General features: G+C 37.6%; 1 protein-coding gene across 1 annotated transcript; it reads right to left on the reverse strand.

The window, feature by feature from the left end:
- Positions 1-633: 633 nt before the first annotated feature.
- Positions 634-27,209, reverse strand: SEC61A2 (SEC61 translocon subunit alpha 2). The gene is made up of 12 exons (XM_012765685.3): positions 27,089-27,209; positions 24,846-24,913; positions 23,679-23,744; positions 17,814-17,892; positions 13,845-13,976; positions 13,609-13,718; positions 8,432-8,585; positions 7,281-7,441; positions 6,792-6,989; positions 4,858-5,049; positions 4,042-4,118; positions 634-1,704 (listed from the first exon to the last, which is right to left on the reverse strand). Exons 1-12 carry the CDS (start codon positions 27,093-27,095, stop codon positions 1,518-1,520), a joined length of 1,431 nt encoding a protein of 476 aa, XP_012621139.1. The 5' UTR covers positions 27,096-27,209; the 3' UTR covers positions 634-1,517.
- Positions 27,210-27,637: the final 428 nt, after the last annotated feature.

Below are 27,637 nucleotides of genomic sequence, written 5' to 3' on the forward strand. Positions count from 1 at the left end.
CCCGAGGAGCTGGGTCTACAGGCATGTGCCACCATGCCCGGCTAATTGTTCTATTTTTGGTGGAGATGAGGTCTTACTCTTACTAACGTTGGTGTCGAACTCCTGGCTTCAAGCGATCCTTCTGCTTCGGCCTCCCACCAGAGTGTGAGGATTACAGGCCTGAGCACTGCATCCGGCCCATGCTGCTTCCCATTATCTGTGTTGCTCCTGTAATTATTTGGCTTTGTGATCCTAAGACATACATATTTCACTCAGTAAGAAAGTAAACAACAATGAAAAACCATACTTCTGAAAAAGGTATTTAAAAAAAAAATTTCATCTTTTTGTGAGAAATAAAGCATATCCTTTTAAAAATGAATTATTTACAAAGAACTGTACTCTTGCAAATGGTAACTGGGATACTGTTTTGAGACCACTGTTTTCCTGTTCCTTCCCAAATGTTAGCCACATGACTGAGTACTCTCAACTTGGTCAATGTCCCTCAATAATTTAGGATTAAAGTATAATTACATTTAGCTTCTTTCAATGGGCATCTCAGGATGGACCTTTGTAAGAATACACTAAACCTATACAAATAATCTTAGAAAACATTTAACATCAGATTTCTTTATTTTTCCAACACAACTGAAACAGTTTTATTAAATAAACGTTTATTGTCTACTGTTTACACTCGTGTTGCTGCTATAAGTACAACAACATACACAAATTCCTAGCATGAATTACTCATTGTTCACCCCCACTGAACTACAGACATTGCTTGAGAATTAGATCTTTGCTTTACAGATTTAAAAAAAAAAAGAAAAAAGAATTGGGGCATAATATCTTGAAAGAGTATTCTCAAGTGACTGGCTGGAGTTAGAAGGCATAGCCAATACAGTCCAACAGCACTCATTATGCTGTCACTGGGAAGAAAGGAGGAAAGAAAACCAGGAAGAATAATTTGAAGCAGTTGTTTCTAGTGACAGAAATAACTTGATGCATGATTTTGCCCATCTGGGCTAAATGGCTGCTTGGAAAAGGGACAAATAAAAAGAGGGGGTGTGGGGATACTATGAGTTAAAAAAGTATAAAAAGTAATTATCTAAAATATAGATTAGATATAAATGTTCCAGAACTCATTAAATAAGCTCAAAAATACTGGAAAGTGGCAATTTGAACTACATTTATTTTTAAACAAGTAGGGGGGAATATTAAGTGTTTTGAATGTTGTGTGCAAAACTAACCCATGTCACCATCTCACTGTCATGATTGAACACAGCAAGGTAGATACATTGGTTTCCAGCATTACAGGCAACACTAGATGTACATTTTGTAATGAATAATGTAAACTTTAGTTTTAAGGCAGCTGGTACTAATGCTGCACACAGGCTTAGCTCGGTGCCCATTTCAAAGCGGGACAGTCAGCACTTGAAGACAAACTGATTGGGGGGTGGGGAAGGGAACCACCAGCATTATTTGAAAAAAAAAATTGTCAAAATAATTCCCTTTCACACGCACAAAAAGAAATATTTGAACGTTTAGAAAAACAAAGCGCCCATCCCACCAACTTCAGCCTGTTCCTTAACAAATATTTCGAAATACTGATAAATTATAGTGACTGCAAGCAGAATTCCAGTGCCAGAGCCGATGGCCCCTAGGAAGTCGGCTAACACCGACAGGGCGCCAATGCACAAACCGCCAAATGCAGCTGCTGTGGGGATGTACCTGGAAGATAAAACACCCTGAGTTAAGCAGTGGAGGAAAACATGAAAAGGTACAGCAGTTAGAAACAGTGACATGTCAAAGCTTTGCCAGCAACGGTTCTGTCTGGAGAAACCCAACTGAACTAGTCAGAGGGCAACAGTCTGCGGTTCTGATGGACTGTACGGAACAGACGACATTAATCAGAACTCTGCAATCGAGGCATGATTTTGATGCTCAAATTTCAAGCAACCAGTAAATGGCCAAGAAAGGCAACACATGATCGTGGGGCAGAAGATCAGAATCCTAGACTGAGATTTAAGTACTAAAATAATGTTTTTAAATGAGTAAGTAACCTTTAGTTCCCTCTTGTAGAATGAAAAGTAAATTTCAAAATGCTTTCTAAGTATCAAGAAACTTATGTGATAAGATTTTGATGATCCTTTTCAACAGTAGTTCAACTTTGGCTATAAATTAGAATCACCTGAAAAACTGTTAAAAATGGGATTTTATTTAAAATACTCCAGGAAGAACAAAAGGGGAAATCAATGGTAGAGGAAAAAAGAATGGCAGAATGATGGTAACTGAAACTGGAGGTTCATTATAGTACTCTCTGCAATCTATGTTCTAAGTTAACAAAAAGTTTAAATAAAAATACTAGTGCTGCTAAAGAATGGTGCCGGGACAACTGGATATCCATGTGCAAAAGAAGGAACTTGGACCTCTATCACACCAAACACAAAAATGAACTCAAAGTGGACCAACAACTTAAATGTAAGAGCCGAAACTCCTAGCAGAAAGAAGAAAAAATCTTGGTGACCTTGGGTTTGGCAATGCTTTCTTAGATACAACACCAAAAGCAGCACAAAACCACCAAACAAAAAGTGAAATTGGAGTCCATCAAAATTAAAAACTTGTGCATCGAAGGACACCTTCAAGAAAGTAAAAAGACAACCCACAGAATGGGAGAAAATACTTGCAAATCATCTATCTGATGAGAGAAAAGAATTTCCAATAGAAAAAAACCCAACTCTTAAAATCTCGTTAACAAAAAGATAACCCAATTAAACATGAGGAAATTATCTGAATACACATTTCTCCAAAGAAGATATAAATGGCCGATAATCACATGAAAAGATGTTCAAATCAGTCATCAGGGAAAAGCAAATCTAAATCACAATGAAATACCACTTCACACGCACCAGGAGGGCTAAGATCAAAAAGCAAGAACTAGTGCTGGCAAGGACAGGCAGCAGTTGGAACACTAATGTTGCTGGTGCAAATGTGGAACAGTACAGCCACTCTGGGAAATGGCTGGGCAGTTCTTCAAAATGTTGAATGCAGAATTACATATGACCCAACAATTCTCAAGAAATGAAAACACATCCACATTATATTTGCACAAGTATGTTCACAATAGCATTATCTTAATAGTCTAAAGGTAGAAACAACACAAATTTTATCAACTAATGAATAAAGCCTTACAAATTTTTTTTCTCTTTTTTCTGTTTTCTTTTTGGTAGAGATGGGATCTCACTCTTGCTCAGGCTGGTGTCAAACTCCTGAGCTCAAGCAATTCTTCCGCCTTGGCCTCCCAGAGTGCTAGGATTACAGGTGTGAGCCACTGCGCCCAGCCAAGCCATACAAATATTATTATTGAATAAAAAGGAATGAAGTACTGATACACACTATAACCCTGATGAACTGTTAAAAACATGCAAAGTGAAAGAAGCCATTACAAAAGACCACATATGATTCTATTTATATGAAATGTCCAGAATAGGCAAATCCATAGAGAAAGTGAAGAGTGGTTGCTGGGGCTACAAGGGTGGGTAGGAACAAGGAATTACTAGGAGTACAGGGTTTCTTTCTGGGTGATAAAAATGTGTTTAAAATTAGATTGTCGTGATTGCACAAGTCTGAATATACTAAAAAAACCCAAAAACCAAAAGAACTATACTCTTCAAATGAGTGAATTACATGGTATGTAAATTACATCTCAAAAAAGCTGTTACCAAAAACCAAAATCCTGATGCCTGGGATACCCCAGACTAAATAAATCACAACTCCTGGGGGTGGGATAAAAACTCCCTAGCAAGTTTATGTGCAGCCAGCAAATACTGAGAACCACCAATCAACATTTTAACACTGGGAAGAGCAAGCAGGGAACACAATTTCAATTAAAATAATTTAGGTGTCAATTTTGATGTGGAATACAAGTTTTGTGTTAAATTCCAGTTATTTTTTTTGTGAAAAGAAAACTAAATATGAATTTGAGCAAATAAAAACATTTAGCAATAAAGGAAAGGTAGACTGAAACACAAACATTCTTCTATAAAGTAGTAAATGAAATGGTCTTACCTATTAAGTTCATGAACCATAGAGGTATCTCTGTGACCCCTCATTACCATTTGCTGTTCTTTAAGCTGTTTGGCTACCTGCCAAGAGAAAAACAACTTTAAAAATCAAACTCTACCATCTCACTGGTTACTATCTGCGAAGTTCCATGTAATGGTGCTTTCTATAATACGAGAACCCTGAAGTTGGCATTGTATCATTTCCATTAAACCTGAGGCTTCACTACATACTATCCATATTAAACCAATGTCTCTAAACATTTTATTATAATACTAATAATATTTTGTTCAGTAGGGTTGAGCTTGGGAGAGTCCCAAACCACTGTAATATCTGAGGATTTTTTACCTTCCTGGAACCAATTTTAGCCCCATTGTGTGACACTGTCTCATTAAGAACGTATGAATGAAAGTTTAAATTCTGTAAGAGTGTATCAGTTACTATTTTGACACTTAAATTTATGTCTTTTTCTAAAAAAAAAAAAAAAAAAAAAAAAAATTTTTTTTCTTTTTTCTTAGAGACAGGTTCTTGCCCTGACACTGAGGCTAGAGTACAGTGGCCCCATCATAGTGCACTTGTCACCTCAAATTCCTAGCCTTTAGAGATCCTCTTGCCACAGGCTCCCAAGTAGCTGGTACTATAGGCACGCACCACCACACCTGGCTAATTTCTTTTTTTGGTAGAAACAAGGTCTCTATGTTGCCAGGATGGTCTTAAACCCCTGGCCTCAAGTGACCCTCCTACCTGGGCCTCCAAAGTGCTAGGATTACAGGTGGGAGCCACCATGCCTGGCTTTTATTTTCAACTAAACTAAATGCTTACATCTTTGGCTGAGGAACCAGACACCTCTATCCATGTCTTAGAAAAGAATGCACATGATCCCAACATGAAGATGATATAAACAACTACATGGACAGGATCCTCAAATATGGCACCCATGGATTCAGGAGGAGAAAGGTAGTAACACAGGCCTCCAACTGGGTACGAACGAGCAGGTCCTCCCCCACTGACATCCTATAGAACAAGAGTGAAAAGGACAAATGGTCAACCTAACTGGTCAAGCAGACTTTCAAACCTCAAAAATTATAACTGTTTTAAGTTCAAATCATTCCAGCTAATGATTCTATATAACTTAAGAATTTACTTTTATATCTAATACCTTTACTTCTTCAAAATTATATAGTAAGCCTCTATTATGTATAAGACATTGTGAATATAAGAGTGAAAAAAATTATAATAAATCTACAAAATCTTCCCTTTCTTCCTGAAAATATTAACAGCAGTATGAATTACATTTATAATCAATCTGGTATTTAAAATCTGAAATTTTCTAACTTATACAAGTATCTAACATATTAAGATCCTTATGCATGATTCTTCCATACGAAAATATTAATAATGCTATTTACTAAAATACTGACAGAAGACTTAATTCTCTACCTAAACCCTATATGGTTTGTGAGTTATTATAAAATATCTGGTTCCGGAATTTATGATTTCTAAATAGTTCCGTTACTGTGCCCCTAGAATCACTAATCCCAGATCAAAAGCACTATTTATAGATAAATTCAATTTCCCAGTTATTCTCTCATTCAAAGGAACATTACTCAAGATCACAGCACAATCTGTACAGAACCCAGTACTCAATGCATTCATAACTATGGAATTATCATCATAGTAATAATTATTCTTGGACTATTAACTAATGAGGGAAGGGACAGCATCTTTCTTATTCTCCTCTTTAGCCCTCTCTCCTGGTTATGCCAGGATCTAATAGCTAATCAAATTTCTGTTAAATGAATGGAAAAGAAATACTATGGATAAAGGGAATCCTATTTCCCTCAACTAATATTCAAGAGTCACTGTCTTATTCTGCTAAACTTTAAATTTTTTAAAAACTGAGCTTCAATAAAAGCAGAAAGATATGAGTCGCTATAATTTACAATGTAAAAGATGGCATATTAATTAAGACAAATAAAGAAAATAAGCACATTTCAATAATAATGGCCATACAAAAAATACTATTCTTTGGTGAAATGCAAATTCTAGAATTACACACTACACAAAGAATAAAGGACAATAGTCTTTTAAAATTCTTTAAGAGGGAAAAATGCCCCTTTGATAGGTGACAGAACTTAAACCAGTCAAAATTCAATCCCATAATAACTCTTACTTCAGTAACGCCATGGCTGGATTGCTTTAGAAGTCAGGATAAAAGGCATCTATAAAGGGAAGTCAAAATGTACAAGATTCTATTTCTAGCAATACTGCTCTCTCTTCCATCTACTTAACTCCATGCCTGTCTCTAGCCCAGTTAATCACAAGCTAGTTTACTGCTGTTCAAACTATGAAACACTGGGGGGCAGGCTGGGAGGAGAAAGGAAAGGACGATTCCAGCATCCCACATATTATCAGTAAATAGCATTTTTAAAAAACTATTATAGACAATACTGGAATAAGATTACAATACAGGAAATTACTTTTAAGAAAGCAACTGTGATTTTGGCCTAAAAAGTCATTCAAGTGAGATGTGGAAATGCTTCCTCATCAGTAAAATAAAAAAATACTTGGCCAGTCTTAGTTATACAACTTACCAGTTCTTCCAGATAAATAATAAACTCTCCTATAGCTGAGTGAATCTGAAAATGTTCGATAGCAACTGCTCCAATGTCTATCTCATTTGGTTAATAATACAACCATGAAATGCAAATTATAATAGCTTTTAAATACTTAATACAAGTAAACATAATACTCACGGCCCACTGTCCCAGTAAATTTACTAAAAAGTTGCCACTAAATCGAACAGAGAGCATCTGGGAAATAACATACAGATTGGAAACTAAGGCAGACTGGAGAATAATGGGAATGTTTGAGGTGTAGAAGAGCTTGATGGGATAGCTGCTGTACTGTCCTCGATAGCGGGCCGACTTAATGGGCAAGTCAACACGAAATCCCTAAAAAACAAAACTGAGAGTGAGGAACATCAAGATAAGAATACAGACCAGAGATGAAAAATGAGTCACATCAGGGAGTATGAAAAGACAAGCCTAACAAAAATTGTTTGCCTTTTAAAGTACAGAGACTTTAAAATCCTTTTATATTTCATAACCACCATTTTACTCTAATTAAATATAAATAAATCTTAAAACTCTAACTTATTAGACACTAACATTTCAAATGGCAGTCTTCTCTTTAAGAGCGAAATAAAAACATCCCACTTACTTAGCAAAAAAGGTTATACTTACCTGAAAATATATAACAACAGCAAACACAAAAACTGTAGCAATGAGGTTCATGAGATTGGGTAAGTTCTGGCGATAAAAAGCCTCCCGTAAAGCTCGGACTTTGTCTGTCCTGGTGGCCAACAGATGAAACAGAGCTATGACTGCCCCCTCAAATTCGGTACCTGAGAAATCAAGACAGAAATGAACTGTAGACTCATTATCCAAAGTTGTCCCAAAGGTCAAAACAAATAACCTTGAAACTCCAATATACAGCACAAAATGTAAGTCAAAAGAATTCACCAATGTTTGCTTTATGATATAGCCATGTGAGCAGGTTCTAAAAATACTTAGATGGCTGAGGCAAATCTATCTCTTTTAAGCATAAATGTAAAGTTTTCTCAAGAGACTATTCTTGATGAAAACATACAAAGTAAAATTTACCAAAGCAAATATGTCATTCATAAGATTTGCCTCTCCTTTACTTCAGGGAAAGGAAGAGAATATTTTTAGGAAAATTAAAAAAGCAGCAGCAAAGCAGAATAAAGGTGTCAGAATCAAAAGATACATGTTACTCTGTCAAGCTTGCCTTTACGTTTATTGTTCCAAGAACATTAATGAGCTATCATTACTATTTTCTTGAGGCTGGAATCAGAATTTAGATAATAACCACTTAGAAGAGCATGGCACCTGATAACAGTAGAGACGGGGAGGGGAAAGATAGAACGAACTACTGCAAAACTTCACTGCTATTACAAAGCCAATTAGAGCAGTAGAAGTATCAGTGTTCCCTGCAGATACAATGATTGACAGTTTTTTCCTCTGAAAAATCTTAATCCACTGCCTTTTTATCACCCCAGGAATGCTGAAATCAGTCAAATAAATGACTTCTTCAGCAATGGCTTAAGCAAGGTTAACAAACAAAATTTTCAAAATCTGTTTGCAACCACTGAAATTTTCAATGAGCACAGAGGCTAAAAATTTAGCTACTATTCTTTCCGAAGGAGTACTGCATACTCCACAAATCTTTGCTTGTTAAGTTTTGAACAATTAGCATCTGTTATCTGCAAGGAGAGCGAACCAGAGTGGCTCTCGGCATGTACTGCTGCATGATGGACTTGTTCTCAGCACACATCCAGCAAAACTCGTGCAGTTGCAGTCACTGTGCAATGTACCTCTGCCAGTGTTAATGGTAGTGGGACTAAAGGCCTTCCAGACAATGGTCTCACAGATGTTGGTGGCAATAAAGAGGGAAATACCAGACCCCAAGCCGTAACCCTTCTGTAGCAGCTCATCTAACAGCAGCACAATCAAACCAGCAACAAACAACTGTGGGGAAAGAAATGCAAGTAAGCAGAAGCAAGAACAAACTTGAGAAAGGGGGAGACTGAACACCACTGGCTATTTCCAAAGTATAGGCATTCTTAATATTAAGACCTAATGGTTGCAATATCACCATTATGACTATCTGCATCTTTTCACCTGCTTTAGTTTAGTCAGAAGCCAATTCAGAAAAATCATAGGGGTGGAAAGACTGTTACATTATAAAGCAGACATTTTAAAGTATTATGTATATCATCTGAATAGTTTTCCTTACAATGTTTACATAAAGCCTACTTGAAAAGCACACTAAAACAAAAATGATCATAGTTATAGAATTTAAGACAGCAAGAAATTGAAAACATCCCAAATACCTGCAAGTGCCTAAAAGGCCAAATGAATTACGGTATAATAATAAGACTGGAATTGTACAATGCCACCAAAGGATAAGACTTAGGGCTATGTTGATACTTTTTAAAAAGTATTATATATAATATTTTGTATATGATATAAATAGAATAAATCAAAAGTAGAGCATGAATATGTACATAAATAATGTAAAAATACACTTTATACATGTAGCAACAAAGACTGAATGTAAATCTGAAGACAGTTAAGAGTTCACCAAGTTCTTAAGTTCATAATTTTTTACAAAATGAAAGCATACTAACTTTAATTTATGTGATACTGAAAATGCTTAACTTTCTTTTTCTCGGAAAAAGTATGCATCAATTAAAAACAATCCCAGCCTTGCCAGTGACCTCCTCAGCCATATGACTCCTTCCCAGCACTTGAGTAACCTAATTAAGAGAAGAAAATATCCTTCTATGCCCCCAACCTCACACACGTCCCCACTTTAAATCACCCTCCTACAGAAGCGAGGCGGTCACTTCAATTCCTCCCAGCTGTGAGGCAGCCCGCCCTCATTATTGATTTACTTCACCCAGTACCACCTGTGGGAAGAGCGATCAAACCGACTGCTTCATACCATTTTAAGCATGCTTACCTTACACAATGTTGTTTTTTCCTTAACTGCCATTTCAAAGGTTGTACAGAGCCTATCTTGTCTATTTACAGTCTTTTATTTTGACTTTCAATGGACAGGAAAAGGGTACAATTCTTAAAATTTCTAAGAGAGATCTTGGTAATTCTTTACTGTGTGAAAACCAACTTTGATATTTTGACAAAATAAGAGAGAAGTCAGGACTTACTACTAGATTTTATTTGGCCACAGTTATGTAATGAGTAAATAAATACTCCCAATCATAATATAGAAACCCACCATCACACAGGAAATAGCTGTCCACGAACTACCTACCAACCAAAAAAAGCATTATCATGGGTTTCTGATAAATGACCTGTCCAAAGTCACACAGCTCCCCTGAAACAGCTGTTATGCTCCAGACGCCCGTTCAGAACAGTGTCCCTCGGACTACAGAGTGGCTCATGTATGTTCTCCCATCCAAGTACTAACCAGGCCCGACCCTGCTTAGCTTCCAACATCAGGCGAGACTGGGTGCGTTCAGGGGTGGTATGGCCATAGACGGCTCATGAATATTCTGTGAAAATTAAACTCTTATGCTTTTCCAATGGAAGAAAGGAATTAAAGAGAAATGAGAAATGGTTTCTATTAAATATAATTCAGGGATTAAAATAGACAGTAATTATGCATCCCCCTGAAAAGGGATGAGAAACAGGAAGTTATAGCAGCATCTCAGCGACTGGCACAGTGACAGAGCAGAATACTAGCTGCATGCTCATGTGGAATGTACAACATATACAACATATATGAATCTCACGAGCAGGTATAAAAATGCCACTTTACATTTCAACCCTGGACATGCACATATACACAACTTAGCTTGACAAAACAGACTTACCTTTATTACATGCCATGCACAATGATATTTTCTATTAGTTTTTTAAAATTTTAAGGAAGACTTGCTATTTAGATTTCAAAACTCACTAGTTGAAACAAGAACAAATAAGGTGAGAAATACCTTCTGTAATTGAATGCAAATAGTTTTCAAAACCTATGTTTCTGGGTGAAAACACACTGATCCAATCATAGCTCTTCAGTTTTTCAATGTTAGCAATATCTTGAAAAGACACAAATGGGTCACTAACCACTTATGATCAAACATAATACATTTCTTTATATATTAACGCTAGAAGAATTAACCACAACACATATATTTGTATACCAGAATTTATGTAAAGGTATCCACTTTACTTGTTCCATTGTTGGAGTATAATTATTTCTGGATTTCTGAATACCAAAAATAAACATCAAAATAGCTTACCTCCACTTTATATCAATTTAAATCCATATCTGACTCTGTAAGAAGTCAATCCTTAATCTAACCAACCAAGAATTACTCAGCTGAGGTTTCTTAGGTTTCTAACTATATATCCTTACTAAGATACTAGAGACATTTTACTAATGTATAATGTTCTAAGTGCTAAAAGCCAGTTCTGAATGTCTTTTAAAAATCAGGGTAGGCTGGGCACGGTAAAATCCCAGGACTCTGGATGGCCAAGGCCAGAGGTTGGCTTGAAGTCAGGAGTGCAAGACCAGCCTGGGCAAGACAGCAAGACTCCATCTCTACAAAAAATGAAAAAATTAGCTGGGTATTGTGGCGTGTGCCTGTAGTCCCAGATACTCGGGAGGCTGAGGCAGGAGGATCGCGTGAATCCAGGAGTTTGAGGCTGTAGCAGTGAGCTATGATGATGTCATTATATTTTAGCCCAGGCAACAGAACAAGATCCTGTCTCAAAAAATAAATAAAACAAAATAAAATAATAAAATAAGTCAGGGTCAATCTAAACTGGGTTACATAAAGGCAATGCTATAAAGAAATAAAACATAAGGCAACAATTGTCCTATTAGTATCCTCAACAATTCCTAAAGCATATGAAAAGATCCTAAGCAATGAAAGATACTAAAGTCAGTCTCCAGAGGAATTTCTCTCCCCGTCCACTGTTCCTCTTCTTCCTGTAAATTCCAAGGGCTATAAATTTGCCAATCAAGTGATTTTTAAATGGAGAAATAAAGACATTATTCTTTAAGGAAATGTATCTTATACCAAATAGGAACACATGGGGCTCAGAAAGCTACCAAAGACCCTGACAATCCATTAAAAATGTCTGCCCTGGTCAAATGACAAAGTAGTTCCATCTCATTAGAAAAGCCATCCCTATTGTTAATAAGAAATGCTTGAACAATCTAACTATCCTTGTTATGAATCATGCTCATTAAACGATTTTATAATTTACTTCCTATATAAGGTTTCTTATAAGAAAAAAAGAATGGTCAACTATGTCTGTCTGAGATAATCATATTTCTCAATACATATATTAAAAAATATTTTTCTGAGCTTGATCTTTTGAACCATTAGAAAAAAAAATCCCCAAACTAATTCTAATTTCATTGAGGAGACAAGCAGGAGCATTTTCAAGATAACCAGGACTCCACATATTCAGTTTATTAACTTAAGCAAACTTCTTTTCAAAACACAATAAATATTATATAGCTTAAACACAATCTATTCTCACATAATCTGTCTAAATGATTTTTAAGGACTGTACAATAGAGAAATATCTTCTAAACTTTGCATGCTTTAAGATACTTAATATAATTATGTTGGCCTTTAAAAATTCCATTCCGAAGCATCCATTTAAAAAAAAAATCCGCGGAACATATTTATGTGTGCATATATAGCATTTCACTGACTCTAATATACCATTATTTAAAACACCATTATTTTGTGTACCACTAAGAAAAGAACACTACTAATTAACCTCTGACACAATACCTTATTACAAAGACTTTTAATTTTCTACTTGTAACAAAAGGTATTTTAACTTAGATATTTATCATCTAGCTTGCTGTTTCTGTGAATTTCTGTATACACAATGACCTCATTTCAATAACAAATCACAACAGATTTTTCTTAGAGAGCAGCTAAACTCAAACACCTGTCAACAATGCATGTAACAGACTGATGTAATGGTGACATGAGCAGCCACGACCAAGTTGACACATGTGCACAGGCAACGACAGCCGCATGACTGCCACCCAGCTGACAGCAAGTGCAAGGGACTATTAACTGAAAGAAAACATCCTGATACCAGAGACATCAAAACGTGAAAAATGTGTGCATCTTAGAACTGATGAAACACAGATGATCTGTAATTCTTTATATTGTATAGCTATGAGGCTATTAATAAATTTTAATTTTCCATATTAACACATATTTATACAGATCACTTTAGTAATCAAAATGCAGAAATCAAATAAAATAATTCAAAAGTAAGAAAATGAATGTATCGGTCACCCAAAGACTTGTTAGAAAAGAAAAAAGGGATCAAACTGTTTTGTTATCAGCATATGAAAACAGGATTTCAGGAGCCAGAGGCAAGACACTCTGTGCCACAGGCCTCTCAGCTGCAGGATGGAAAGAAACTATGAAGACCAAGTGCTTTCACGAGATTTCTACAACCACCACCACCTTCAATCAGGCATTATTCACTGCTGGTGATTCAAAACTCTCATCACAGCCCGTTGACAACTGTATACTAAGTTGAGCCCCAGATGACATCCAAGAATTGCTGTATGCTTAATAAGTGGCCAAACCGCGAACCTTCTAATTTCCTTCTGTACCACATCTTTCCTCTTTAGTTCAGAGATTTCTGATCTGGTAAAAGATAAGATACTAAAGTAGGAGCAAGCAGTGGCAGTTGTGCAAGAAATTTTAATTACTCCTGTTATTAATAGCTCCTGATTTAAGTCAAAGGGTAATATTGGATTTGATGAAGCTTGTTGGAGTTCTTTTACGGAGGCTGAGTTTGGTTTTTTGTTGGTTGGCTGATGCATGGTTTGGAGAATTTTGTTTGGTTTTAATTTGTTGTTGCTTTTGAAACCATTGCTCTAAAGGAAATTATGGGTTAGAAACAGAGAAATGAAAACGCATCTAATAAATTACTGTAAAAATAAAATAAAAAAAAGAAACGAAAATATAGGATGTCTTACCTGGATGATGATAAGGAGACAGATGCCAGCACCCATTTCCGCAGGGTCCCCGTACATCCCCGTCATGACATACACAATGGCTTGCCCAATGGTAATGATCATACCAAATACTGGCAAAAATTGGGGGGAAGAGGAGTACATGCTTATAACCAAAGACAAAAAAGGCCATAGAAAACATCTTTACCACAACATTCTCAAATTTGGAAAAAGCTCTTTATAATTATTTTAATGCTCACGTTTCTGGGCTCCATTGAACAAAGCTCTATCTTTGGGTGTATCTCCAACTTCAATGATTTTGGCTCCAGCTAACAACTGCATGATCAAACCAGATGTGACAATTGGGGAGATACCCAATTCCATTAAGGTTCCTATAAAGAAAGGGGAAAAAAGTAAGCGATTTTTACTGTACACAATATGGATTAATTTAGAAGCATCCTAGTCCCAAATTACCTCTATTGAAATACATGCTTAACTGTTTACAAGCAAATTTTCATTCCTTAAACATTAATTGCTAAAAAAGTTCTCATTTATTAGCACAATCCTGTAAGAATTTGCGGGGAATTAAAAAGTACTATAAGTACTACAAAAATGTAAATTTCCCCACAAATCCTAAGCTTAAAATGCAAAAGAAATCCTTTTTAAAACAAGCTTTCCAAGATTTCTGTCCACATCATTACTTTAAACACTTACACTAAACATTTTATTTGTATTACAAAATAAAAAACTACAAAACAAGCCAAAAAATTATGTACCAAGTTAATAAAAAATGGTATTAAAGAATGTTTTGTGACTTCTAATGCAAAATTTAAAATTACATTGAAAGACACCTAAAACAATGTTGTAGAATATTGAGTGACATAAAAAATATTCATGACATAGTGGGTAGCAAAAAACAAATTAGGAAATGGTATGTACAGTCTGATTTCATTTACTATTAAAGTAGAAAACAGAGCTTCCTGTTAATTTAGTCAGGTGGTCAAGATGTTTGTTTTCATTTTTTACCCAGTGGGATTATGGATGATTTTTTCCCTTTCTAAGTTTTTCATTACAGAAAACATGTATTGTGCTTATAGTGAGAAATAAGAAAACCAAGTACATCAATTGCGTAAGAGAAGATGTAGAACTAAGTGACCCACATGGTCAAGATGATGCCTTTGTGGGTCATTGCCACATCACTCCCGTGAGGCCTGGCTTTTATAAACGCTGAAAAGGTTCCCTTAGAGGATTCTTGACATCTTCTCATATAGTTTTTCAACAGTGAAAGATAAAACCGTTTTTTATTCTTAAAGGAAGCTCTTACATAGGTATTTTTTTTCCTTAAGTCAAATCACCAAAATTTATTCCTGCCAAATAGATTTAGTTCAGAAATAGATCAAATCAGGCTTCAATGAAACTCTGATAAACAGGGCACTTCAAGCCAATAGCGAAAAGAAGAATACATGAACCATGGCAAATAACTGGCCAACTTTAGAAAATTAAACCTAGATTCCTTACCTCGCAAATGATGTCAAAATAAATGCTGAATGTATAGGAAATTTAGACATAAAGGATAAACAACGGCACTAAAAGAAAATATGGGTGAGTAGCCTATTAGGAAAAAAGAGATAGGTACTAAGCAGGACAAAAATCCTAGAAGCCACAAAGAAAAGAAGAAAAAGTTGGGAGATATGATTACTTGGGACTATGAAACTTCCATGTTGCAAAAGACAGCATAACAGTTAAAGGAAAAATATTTAATCACAAATGACCAAGAGTTCATACCTCTAATATGCAAAGAACTCTTACAAATCAATTAAAAAGTGAACAGACCACTTTTGAAAAGGAATAGCAAATATGAGATGTGTCTGTTCCCAAGGGTGCTTTCTCAAGAAAATACCAAAAATATAGGAGCAGACCCTGAGCACCAAAATCTGTACCGTGCAACCCTGGAACTCTAACCAAAGCTGATCAAGCCTGGTGTAAATCCTGGTAATTTGGAATCTTGAACTGAGAAATAAAGAATCTGGTAGTTGTTGGGGCTGGATCACAAAGAGGAAGCTCAGAAATCCCTGCTGCTGAGGCCGGAGAGCTACCCTCATTCTCCCTCTGCCTGAAGCCTACCTAGCTCCTCTTTAGATTTTAAAAAATAACCCACATCCTCCCAATAAATGTTGTTTTTGTGTTTAAATTAATCAGAAATTTTCCATTATTTATAAAAAAAATTTAACACACTAATAAAAAGTCTAGTCATAGAAGAAATACAAATATTCAATAAAAATATAAAATGCACTCATGTTTATCAGAGCACAATTCACAATCACAAAGACATGGAATCAACCTAAGTACTCATCTGATGAGTGGATAAAGAAAATGTGGTGTGTGTGTGTGTGTGTGTGTGTGTGTATATATACACACACACACACACACAAACACACACACGCACACAGCATGGAGTACTACCCAGCAATAAGAAATAATGAAATAATATCTTTTGCAGCAACTTGGATAGAAAAGGAAGCCATTATCCTAAGTGAAATAACTCAGGCACAGAAAAATAAAGGCCACGTGCTCTCACTTATAAGTGGGAGCTAAACTATGGCTACACAAGGGCACACAGAGTGCTATAATGCAGGGGTCCCCAACCTCTGGTGAGTTGTATAATTATTTCACTATATATTACTATGTAATAATAATAGAAATAAAGTACACAATAAATGTAATGTGCTTGAATCATCCCCAAACCATGCCCCCCTTCCCCAGTTGGTGGAAAAATTGTCTTCTATGGAAATGGTCCCTGGTGCCAAAAAGGTTGGGGACTGCTGCTATAATGGATGATGGAGACTCATAAGAAGTGGGTACAAGGGGGTGAGGGATGAAAAATTACCTATAAGGTACAATGTATGCTATGTGGCTGATGGCCACACCAAAAGCCCAGACCTCACCACATGTATACAATATGTACATGTAACAGGATTCAACATGTACCCCCACATTTATTGAAATAAAAGATATACATATATATGTTTTCAGAACAGAGGTAGAAAAAAAATATATAATATACATAAATAAAAAGATGTTTAAGCTCACCAATATATAAAAAATATAAATTAAATAAAAGGTGTCAATTTTCATCTGATTAAGACTAAAACACTAACAATATTCACTGTTGGAAGAGAAATAGTCATTCTCATATATTGTTACTGAAAGTGTGAAATAACACAACTCTTTTGGACAATACTTTAGCTTTATCTATCAAAACTTTTAAGTGTATTCCTGCAGACCAGATCGTATGGAGCAGAAAAAAAATTTATTTTTAATTGTTTTAAATAAAAAAATTAAAAAAATTTAAATATACATATCTTGTGACCAAAGTCAACTTCTGGGAAAGTCATTCTTTTAAAATATTACAGAAGCATGAGATAGTCTCCACTGTAGCACTGTTTATAATAAAATTGGAGAAAACTAAATATATGATGAGAAATCCGTAATGGACTGCACAAGTTTCCTATCACACTTAAAACATAAGAAGTTTCCTATCACACTTAAAATACACATCTTCTACAGTCTCTTTTATCATCTAAAAAAAATTACAAAAAATACCTGCCAGCTGTTTAAAGTATTCCTAAAATATAGGCAAGCACTATTCCCTTCCTTTGTTTATTTTTGAGATGGCGTGTCTACTATGTTGCCCAGCCTGGTCTCAAACTGCTGGCCCACAATCCTCCTGCCTTAGCCTCCCGAGTAGCTGGGACTACAGGTGTGTGCTAGCACGCCTGCCTCAAGCACTATTTCTTAAATGCGAGTAACCTCCTGATCCAGCCCCCCACCTACTTCTTCAGCCTCACTGACCAGCATCCCCTGCCCACAATTCCCCAGACTACAGCTGTTAAGCTCCTTATGCCGTCTGGCTTAGCTCAGGCTTTCCTCCCTCTCTGGTCCACACACTGGACTCCAATTCAAATGCTGTTTGGGCACAACCTCCTCTCGTACACTGCAGATCAGGGATTTTTAGTCCATGAGAACCCAAGGATAGATTTCTCTGTCTATTACTATGCTAAACACACAGTGTTGTCATTATTTACATGTTGAGCTCTTCTCCTAGGCAATGGCCTTTTTCTCATATCCTCCCCCTCCCTGTAGACATTGAAAAATAGTGGTTAATCCACATTTTTACATCTATTTGGTGTCAGTGGTAGTATGTGGGCAAAAAGAAAAGAAGTACATACCTCTGTTGGATGCAAGAATAACTCTCATCCAGTAGAAAGGATCTGCAGAATCTGATGACATGATTCCAAAGAGTGGTATCTAAAATATTATATAAAATATTTTGTAAAAGTGTATTATATAAAGTTTGCATTTAATTTCATAAGACATTCACTTAATATTGGCAATACTTTTTTTTTTTTTGAGACAGAGTCTCACTTTGTTGCCTGGGCTAGAGTGCCATGACATCAGCCTAGCTCACAGCAGCCTCAAACTCCTGGGCTCAAGTGATTCTCCTGCCTCAGCCTCCAGAGTAGCTGGGACTACAGGCATGTGCCACCATGCCTGGCTAATTTTTTATATATATGTTTTTAGTTGGTCAATTAATTTCTTTCTATTTATAGTAGAGATGGGGTCTTGCTCTTGCTCATGCTGGTTTCGAATTCATGACCTTGAGTGATCCGCCCACCTTGGTCTCCGCCTCCCAAAGTGCTAGGATTACAGGCGTGAGTCACCACACCCGGCCCAGCAATACTTTTTTTAAGATATGGGGTCTTGCTATGCTGCCCAGGCTGGAGTGAAGTGGCTATTCACAGGTGTGATCATAGCTCACAGCAGCCTCCAATTTCTGGCCTCAAGCGATCCTCCTGCCTCAGCCTCCCAAGTAGCTGGGACTACAGGCATACACCCAGCTTAATACTTTTTTTTTTTTAAAAAAAACTATTTCTCATGTTCTATAACAAAAACAAGTATATCTTAAGTATACTTGAGGTATACTTTACTTCATGCATTACTTCATGCATCCCACTAGTAAATACTCCTATCAAAATGGAGAGTGATTACACAACAATGTGACTACCTAACACTACTAAACTACACACCTAAAATGATTATGAAGGTAAATTTTATATGTTTTTCACCATAATTTAAAAAATACTCCATCAGTAGATTATAAGATGATACCTGCTTAGTCATCAAACAAGTTTGCAAAGCTATGGGTACTAAAGACAGCCAAGGTGACACTCTTAGACGTTAAGACTGAATAAAATTTATAACAATATGAGGAAGTGCTTTTAAGGATAAAATAGCGGTTCTCAACTTGGGGTTATTTTGTCCCCCAAAGGACACTTGACAATGTGCTGGAGACATTTTTGGTTGTCAGAACTTAAGGGGAGGGCATACTACTGACATCTAGTGGGTAGAAGCCAGGGATGCTACTGAACATCCTACAATGCACAGGACAGTCCCACATGAAAAGGAATTATTCCCACCTGAAACTCAATAGTGTCACTACTGAGAAACCCCGTTATAAGAACAAAGGCACAAAATTGTATAAAGTTTATCACTGTAAAAATACATATAGTAAATAAAACTGGGAGTCAATAGTTTTTTTAATCCTAAATAGTGATTCTCTCCAGGTGGTCAGATTATGGTTGACTTTTTCTTCTTTCTTCTTTTCAGAATTTATGAAATTGTGTATAATGAGCAAATATTAATTTTTGGTCAGGAAAAAAGCCACCTTAATTTCAGATTGCTTTCCATTCTATGAGCCATGTTTAGGCTACACCACTTGGTCTTACCCATTCCTCAATCATGTAGGGATTGGACACAAAGAAAAATACATTACCAATTCCAAAAACCTTCTCCATATGAAACTAATTTTTTAAAAAAAGTTCCAGAAGAAAGATGCTGCCAACAACTTTTTTTTAACAGTGCTTTCAGTTGCTGTTTTATTGCCAGCAATTTTAACTAACTCATGTGGGTCAACCTAAACCTCTTTGTTTCTTTTAAGAGATGGGGTCTCTGTCACCCAGGCTGGAGTGCAGTGGCACGATCACAGCTCACTACAACCTCAAACACCTGGGCTCAAATGGGACTTACAGGTGCATGCAACATGCCCAGCTCATAACTTAAACCTCTTTAGAAGTGTGAATTTATTAGCTGGGTAACAAAACTGGTGAAGCATGAAGCATGGATATTTTATGTCCACCCTACAGTTGTAGACACCCTTCAGTTAAGGTGAGAGATGAGGATTAAGGAAGTTATTTCCTAAAAAAATAATTAACACTACAGGACAGTCTACATCAAAATATTCCCTAAGTGAGAAAGAGATCAATTGGTCCAACTATCTTCCTGAATAAAGACAGCCATTACCCCTGTGCTGACCTGTTTTGTGGCAAACTGAATAAGAAAAAGTTGGCCAACCTCCCCTAATCAATGGTATACCCTTCTGCCCTATAGCCAGTAGGATTATTAAAATTGGCTTCAAAAGCTGGGCACAGTGGTGCATACCCGTAGTCTCAGCCACTCAAGAGGCTGGGTAGGAGGATCACTTAAGCCTGAGAGTTTAAGGCTGCAGTGTGCTATGATTGTGCCTATGATTAGCCACTGTGCTCCAGCCTGGGCAACACAGAGAGACCCTATCTCTAAGGAAAAAGAAAAAAAGATTTCTAATTTTGTTTCTCTTAGTAAATCCCAGAGCTACAGGATCATTTACAACAGTTGGGCAGCGACAGGAGCTATTTTCTATGCATCTGTCACAGTTGCTGAGTTCCAAACTTTGCATTACATATGATAATTGGTTTAAACTTGTTAAAGAAATATAAGCATTTCCAGCCATTACATCTATAGTCATTGAAACAAACTAACAGAAATATAAGCAAAAGGCCATTAGCCTTGATGGTTTCTAAACCTGAAATGAAAGCAAACCCAAACTGAACTTAGAGGTATTCACTGTGCTTGATTAATTCTAAATCAAGCTTCAGCCAAGCACAGGCAGCCAACCAGCCAACTGGTTATACGGCGACCTCCCCAAACAAGACAAACATCTAGTGTGGCCAATCAAGTAATTTCTTTACTTGCACATTCAGCCTATAAAAGCTTGCTGCCCTCTCCCCTGTAGCTCTTTGAACCTCTTCTGGTATTGAGTGCTATCAGACTCATGAAACCTTTAATGTTCAAATAAACTCTATTAAGTTTATTTTGTCTAGAGTTTTTCTTTTCATAAATTTGACAAAATACAGTATAGTACTCAGAGAAACAAAGCAACCCATGCTGTAATGGAAACCTGAACTGATCAGAGAAATAGAAAATTAGCAGTAGGGATTTCCAAGCACAGCGGAAACTGAAAACAACACAAGGTATTTCTGGATTAAGATGGCAAGTTGCAATTACATTACAGAATTCTCCTTCTCTGACATATAATAAAAACATCTTTACAAACATGTAAAATAGTAAAAACTAACAAGAATGAAAAAAAGCTATGGGAAAAGAATTAAAAAAGTCTCTAAAGCAGCCAAACAAGGAAAGGGTTGAAAAATTGAAGCACTGTGGTCATGAGTGAAAACACTGAACCATCCAGGAGAAAAGAGACCAGCACAAAACTGCTCCTGACCAGCACGATGAGCAGTCGACCCTAAGAACGCCCACCACATTCGAAATCTGGAGAAAAGCGAACTGTACAGGTAGTCTTATCTTTTTCCCTCCTCTGGTTAAGAGGGAGCAGAAACAGCAGGGAGGAAGAAATGGATGAAAGAGAAGTGAGCATTGGGGGTGACCCTCCCAGACGGCAGTGAAGTGTAATGGGCTACATCGAACTGGCAACTGGGAAACAATCTGGAGCCTAGAACCAAAGACAGCCTTCCTCAATCAGGCGGTGAGAGCCCTCTGAAGACAGTTCACAAAAATCTAAGGAGAGAGAGAGAGAGAGGGAGAGAGAGAGAGAGAGCAGAGCCAGGCAGCATGCCCAACACTTATCTCAGTGTATCTCACCTCCTACCACTCCCTACAGAAAACTGGCTGGAACCTGCTTGAGATTCAGTGGGAAGAGAATAAAAAAAAAATCACCCACACTGGGCAGAGTTGCCTAAGCATGGGAAAGACAAAAGGAAACAGTTTGGCAAGTATATAAACACACTGCAGAGAAAAAATAAAGTAACCTAACATACATAAATTAATTTATTACATGAAACAGTCACAAGAAAAATGTCATTCTTTTCTAGTTAGAAATGTCATTCTTTATGATTTCTTCTTCCTGGGTTCTCAGATTATAGCTGCAAAGCCTGAAATATTTACTACATGGACTGTTACAGAAAAAGTTCAATGACTCCTGGATTAGAAGAGTCAATACTGTCAAGATGATAATTCTCTTATATTGTCCTATAAATTCATAGCAATACAAATAATAATCCCAACAGGCTTTCTTGTAGAAACTGACACGCTGAATTTAACATGTGTATGGAAATACGAAGGACCTATAACAGCCAAAACAATTTTGAAAAAGAACAAAGTAGGAGGACTTTTACAACCTGACTATAGGACTTACTAGGAAGTGGTTTATCTTAACAATGGACACATACATAAATCTATGGCACAGAAGAGAGAACAGACCCATGCTTATATGGCTGATTTTCAACAAAGATGCCAAGTTAATTCAATGGGGAATTTTTTTCAACAAATGATGCTGGAATAACTGGATACCCATACAGAAAGAAATGAACCTCAAACCTTACCTCATGCCATACACAAAAATTACCTTGGAATAGATCATAGACCAAAACAGACAAGCTAAAGTTATAAAATGTTTGAAAGAACACAAGAGAAAATCTTCATGACCTTAGAACATGCATACATTTTTTAGGAAACAAAAACCATGGGCCACTACAGAAAAAAAAGATAAAATGCACTTCATTAAAATTTAAAACTTCTGCTGGGTACAATGGCATATGCCCCGGTAGTCCCAGCTACTTGGGAGGGTGAGACAGGAAGATCACTTGAGCCCAGCAGTGTGAGGCCAGCCCAGGCAAAATAGCAAGATCTCATTTCTTATAAAAAAAAAAAAAAAAGAAAGAAAGAAAGAAAATGAAAAAAAAAAATTTAACTTCTGTCCTTCAAAATACATTAAGAAGATGAAAAGGCAAGACACAGAGTGGGAGAACTTCCTTACAACATGTCTATCTGACAAAGGACTTGCATCCAGAAAATATTTTTAAAAGCTTATAATTCAAAAATGAGACAATGATCAATTTTTTTTAAATAGGCAAAAGATTTGAAAAGACACTTTACAAAAAATAAACAAATACTCAATAAGCACATGAAAAATTTGCTCAGTATCATTTATCAGGGAAATGAAAGTTAAAAGCACATCCATTAGAATGGCTATTATTAAAATGATCAACAATAGCAAAAATAGACAAGGATGCTAAACAACTGGAACTCCAATACATGGCTTGTGGTAATATAAAATGGGGCAATCACTTGGAAAAGAGCTGACAATTTCTTATAAAGTTGAACATATATTTACTATACAACCCAACAATTCTACTCGTAGGTATTCACCCAAGAGAAACAAAAAAATGTCCATAGAAAGACTTGTACAGAAATGTACATAGCAACTTTGTTATAGCCAAGATATGTAAACAACCCAAATGTCAAACGAGTGAATGAATAAATTGTGATAAATTTACATAGCAGAGTACTATTCAGTAAAAAAAAAAAAGAATGAATTACTGATATACCAATAATATGGTTGAATCTCAAAAAGATGATGACATCAGACACTAAAGAATAATAATGTATGATCCTATTTATATGAAACTCTAGAAAAGACAAATCAAATTACAGTAACAGAATATAGATCAGTGGTTTTGCCTGGCACTGAGGGTTTTTCCCCACAGGAAAAAAAAATGTTCAAACCCACTAAAGAACCAAAAGAAAGAAACAGAACAAGGTAACTATATTCAGTATCAAACTAACTCAGATTAAAAAGGATAACAATGCTCACCATATTCCAGTATATGTATTATTTTCACTAAAATAAGTTTCTCAAAATCTAACCAATCAAGATCTTAGTATAGTACAGACATTTAGTTAATATTATGGTTACGTACCTGACAACACACTAAGAAAATGAAGAGAGTTATAGCAGTCCATAATACCTTCTCTCTAAACTGGATCTATACAACAAAACAAAGAATGATCAATCAAAACCAAGAAACAGCAAACTTAAAGCACAAATCCACATAAAAGCATAAGTGACATTCCCCATCATGACATGCTCCTATTATTTACTCTTAAAATGTCCTTTTCACTCTAGTTAGTAGCAGCTAAAGCAAACAGCAGAACTTGTTGAACATGAGTTTCTTTGCTGTTCGTTAAAAAAGGTAATTTAAATACAGGCAGTTCTCATCTGCATTGTACCATGCTAAATGAAACTAAAAAGGAGGCAAAGCAATTAACATTTTACTGTGCAAGGCTAGGACTGCCTGTAATAGTGTTACATGAATATTTTATAGACTATGAAAAGCTAGAGTTTCCTGGGATGCCTTAAATGTAATTGGAATAACTATTTTTATAATCTCAAAGCAATAAAAAATACAAAATAGTAAAATTTTAAATGTAACCTATCTCTATGTCCCTATTCCTCCTAGTTTTATAAGAAACTGAAAGTACAAAAGAAGAATGCCTGGGAACTGGCCAGTTCAGGATTAACAATATTCCTGGAATTTAAGTACCTTAACTCCAAAAGTGGACAATTATGAAAAAATAATGTGATCCAGTTACAATATCTTCTGAATATGTTCCTGTCATTTTTCCCCCAAGGAATGAATCATAAATGGGGGATATGTATTTGCACAATTGCAATTAATTTACATAAAATAGTTGAACTCATCAAAACCTACCCTGCAGACCGGACCATTCACAGTCTACCAGATCATATCATTAGCAAGCACAATACATACCCTACAGTACAAAAATTATCAAAGATCACTATAGACAGGAGAATACTGTATCTTAACTAACACACAGGCCAAAGAAACACTTGGTTTGGAAACGTTACAACTGAAAGCACAGTCATTTTTGAAAGCATTAGATAATCTATCTGGACTTAAACAGGTTTACACTAATTTTATTCACTTTGTGCCTCCAGCAAGGATTAGCAGGTAATATTTTCCTAATTACAACCAGAAAAGGGCCAGGGAAAGTAAATCAATCTTGTTGGTTTAACAGGATAAGTCATTTAAGCATCCTCTATATTACTATAATATTATACTTACTTTCCTTTCAGGTTTCTGAATTTCTGGTAGAACTGCACAAAAAGGTTTGATAACTTCTAAAAATTTGACTGTAAAAAAAAAAAAAGAAGAAGAAATGTCCCTATTATAAAGTTAAAAAAAGAAGTATCTTTTTACAGAAGCAAATACAAATGTTCTCTAACTCTTAACAGCAATGCACCCCAACCCCATACCCCCAAAATTAAATGATCATAATGGTCTCCATTTCACATGATGTATCTACATAAGGTAAGAGATAGAATTTGAGGGACAAAAGAATCCAAACACTTTGAGGGTTAGTCAGTAGAAGCAAAGTAAGCCAAGTATTCTTTACCATGACTTTCCTTCTTCACACCTGTATTCAATCATTTTATAACACAAAGAAAAGGAATTATTCAAAGATCATCACTATATATATATATATATATATATATATATATATAGAGAGAGAGAGAGAGAGAGAGAGAGAGAGAGAGAGAGAGAGAGAGAGAGAGCGCAAATGCAATCTACTATGGTACCCACAAGACAATGCACTATAGAAAATAGAGATATCAGAGAGGAATAAAGGACAATGCCTTCTCCACCAAGGAAATTACAACAGGAAAGGGGCTTAACCTGTGAAACTGACTTAAACAACCTGACTTAACAACTGCAAGATGCCAAAATCTGTACATGAGAAAGATCACAGAATCACCTCCTGTAGTTAGCTTTTTAAAGTACACGATCTCTACTTCATTAGGTCACATTGCATTGCTCTGCTGCTTTCCCACATACTATCAAAGTACCTGCTTATGTGCAATACTCATCCCAGAGAATTACATTTCAGAGAAAGTATTGTTTTCCCAGACTACTCTTACAGCATGTAAAAAAGTAAGATAAACCAAGGTTCTTTAAGGATAGACACTCTATTCTGGCATGGCTTAAGTGAAGTCCTGCCAAAGAACTGGAGGGTAAAGATGACAATCCCTCTAGCTTCAGTCCTTTCTCAGAGTCTATAATGTGCAGATCACAACAAGCCACATCTAGCTATTAGTTAGGATCTTCTTCCCCTACAGACACTGGATTCTGTACACTAACATCCTGAATTGTTTTAAAGTTGACATGAGTAATTACTTTTCCACAGTTAGCCACAAGTTGACTAGAGTATCTTTTTTTTAAAAGCCTCTCAAAATGATGGCAGTCAATGATGTTTGACAGAATTCGGTAACTGTCATGGGCCGATGGTTGTTACCCAAGTACCATTTTGGACTGCTCTGAAAAGTAAATCTGAATTACCAAAGTATTTCTCTCTAATGCAAAAACGAGTATCGATCCTAGAACCTCTTTATCTCTTTCCCTTCCCACCTCAATCCAAGGCACTCTTTCAGATTTCTTGGCATTTTATGATCATCTGTATTGGGATATTCGTGTTCAAGCAATGATTCTGTCTTGCCATTTGTCCATCCTACTGTAACAGAATTTTACCCATTATACTGTAAATTCTACGCCTGGGGTCTCTTCTCCCTAATTTCCCCCAAATGTCCACTAGTTGGCCAATGGGTGCACTGCTTGGGTTTGCAGTTATCCACTCATCGAACAGACACCAGCTATGTAAGTATCTAGGCGAACGTATGATGCGGGGTTGAGCGTTTGGGGGAGGGCCTTCAAAGGATGCCCATAACGCAAGGCCTTGTCTCTGAGGCTTACACCCTTACGGCTTTCAGTAAACGCCACAGAATGACCGGAATGAACATTTTAAGGAAAATGCTGTGCTACCGACTGCACTCCTTTCCTCCCCAAACCACATGCAAGGCACATCTTTCTTTTTTTAAAAATTAAACGAGCTTTATTAGGGAGCTTTATTCAACGCAACATGCCTACGAGGGGTGAGTGGGGCATAAAACTGACAGATTCCTAAGCTCCTGAGACATTCAAAGTCGTCCAGGTTCCGCCTGGCGCTGTAATTCCCCGCCCCCCAAACCAGTGTCCTCCCCGCGCCGTCCTCGCCCCTCGCCGCCACCTCTGGAGCGCAAGCCCCGGGTCTCCGGGTCCCGGTCCCCGCGGCCGCCCCCGCAAGGCCGCGCACGCCTCCAGCGGGAGCCTCGGCGGAGGCCCCCCGGCCCGCGCCCTCCGCAGCGGCCCGGCGCGGCCCGCGCATCCCCGGCCCGCGGGCTGGGCGCCCCCGCGCGTGTGCCGGCCCCACCGCCCGCGGCCCAGCAGGGGCCCGCGGCCCCGGGCAGAGCCCCGCTCCAGCCGCCGCTACTCACTGCCCATGGCGGCGGCTGCGGAGGCCCGGCGGGGCGCGGCGGCCTGGGCGCTGCCTTTGCTCTACTCGCGCGGCTCGGGCCTGGGCGCCGGCTCCCGACACGCTCCAGCCGGCCCCGCGCAGGCTCCGCCCCGCGCCACGTGACCGCGCGCCCGCCCGGCCCCGCCCCGCCCCCGGCTCCGGCCCCAGCCGTTGGCCGGCGGTCGCCGCGTTGCCATGGTCACCGCCGGCGCTGCGACGCGGCCGGCCGGGAGGCGGGGCTGACCCGCGCGTGCCTGCGCGTCGCGGCCGGGTTGCGGGCTGGGGAGTCTGGACGCTGGTGCGGTCGCCGGGGCTTTGCTTTCGAGGACCGCTCTCACATCCCGGGGTCGGGAAGCTGCCGTTTCTTTGCTCGCCGCGACCGACCCAGGCCTCCGGCGTGGCCCGCGGGGAGGCAGCGGCCCCGGCTTCTGTGCACGCGGCCTGGGGCCGAGGCGACCGGCCCGGACCAAGCTTTGATTTTGCTTCCATCTTACCGTAACCTCTTGGAAGTTTGTAAAAATTTGCGACC

This window comes from Microcebus murinus, chromosome 25, assembly GCF_040939455.1.
Source record: "Microcebus murinus isolate Inina chromosome 25, M.murinus_Inina_mat1.0, whole genome shotgun sequence".
NCBI lineage: Eukaryota > Metazoa > Chordata > Mammalia > Primates > Cheirogaleidae > Microcebus > Microcebus murinus.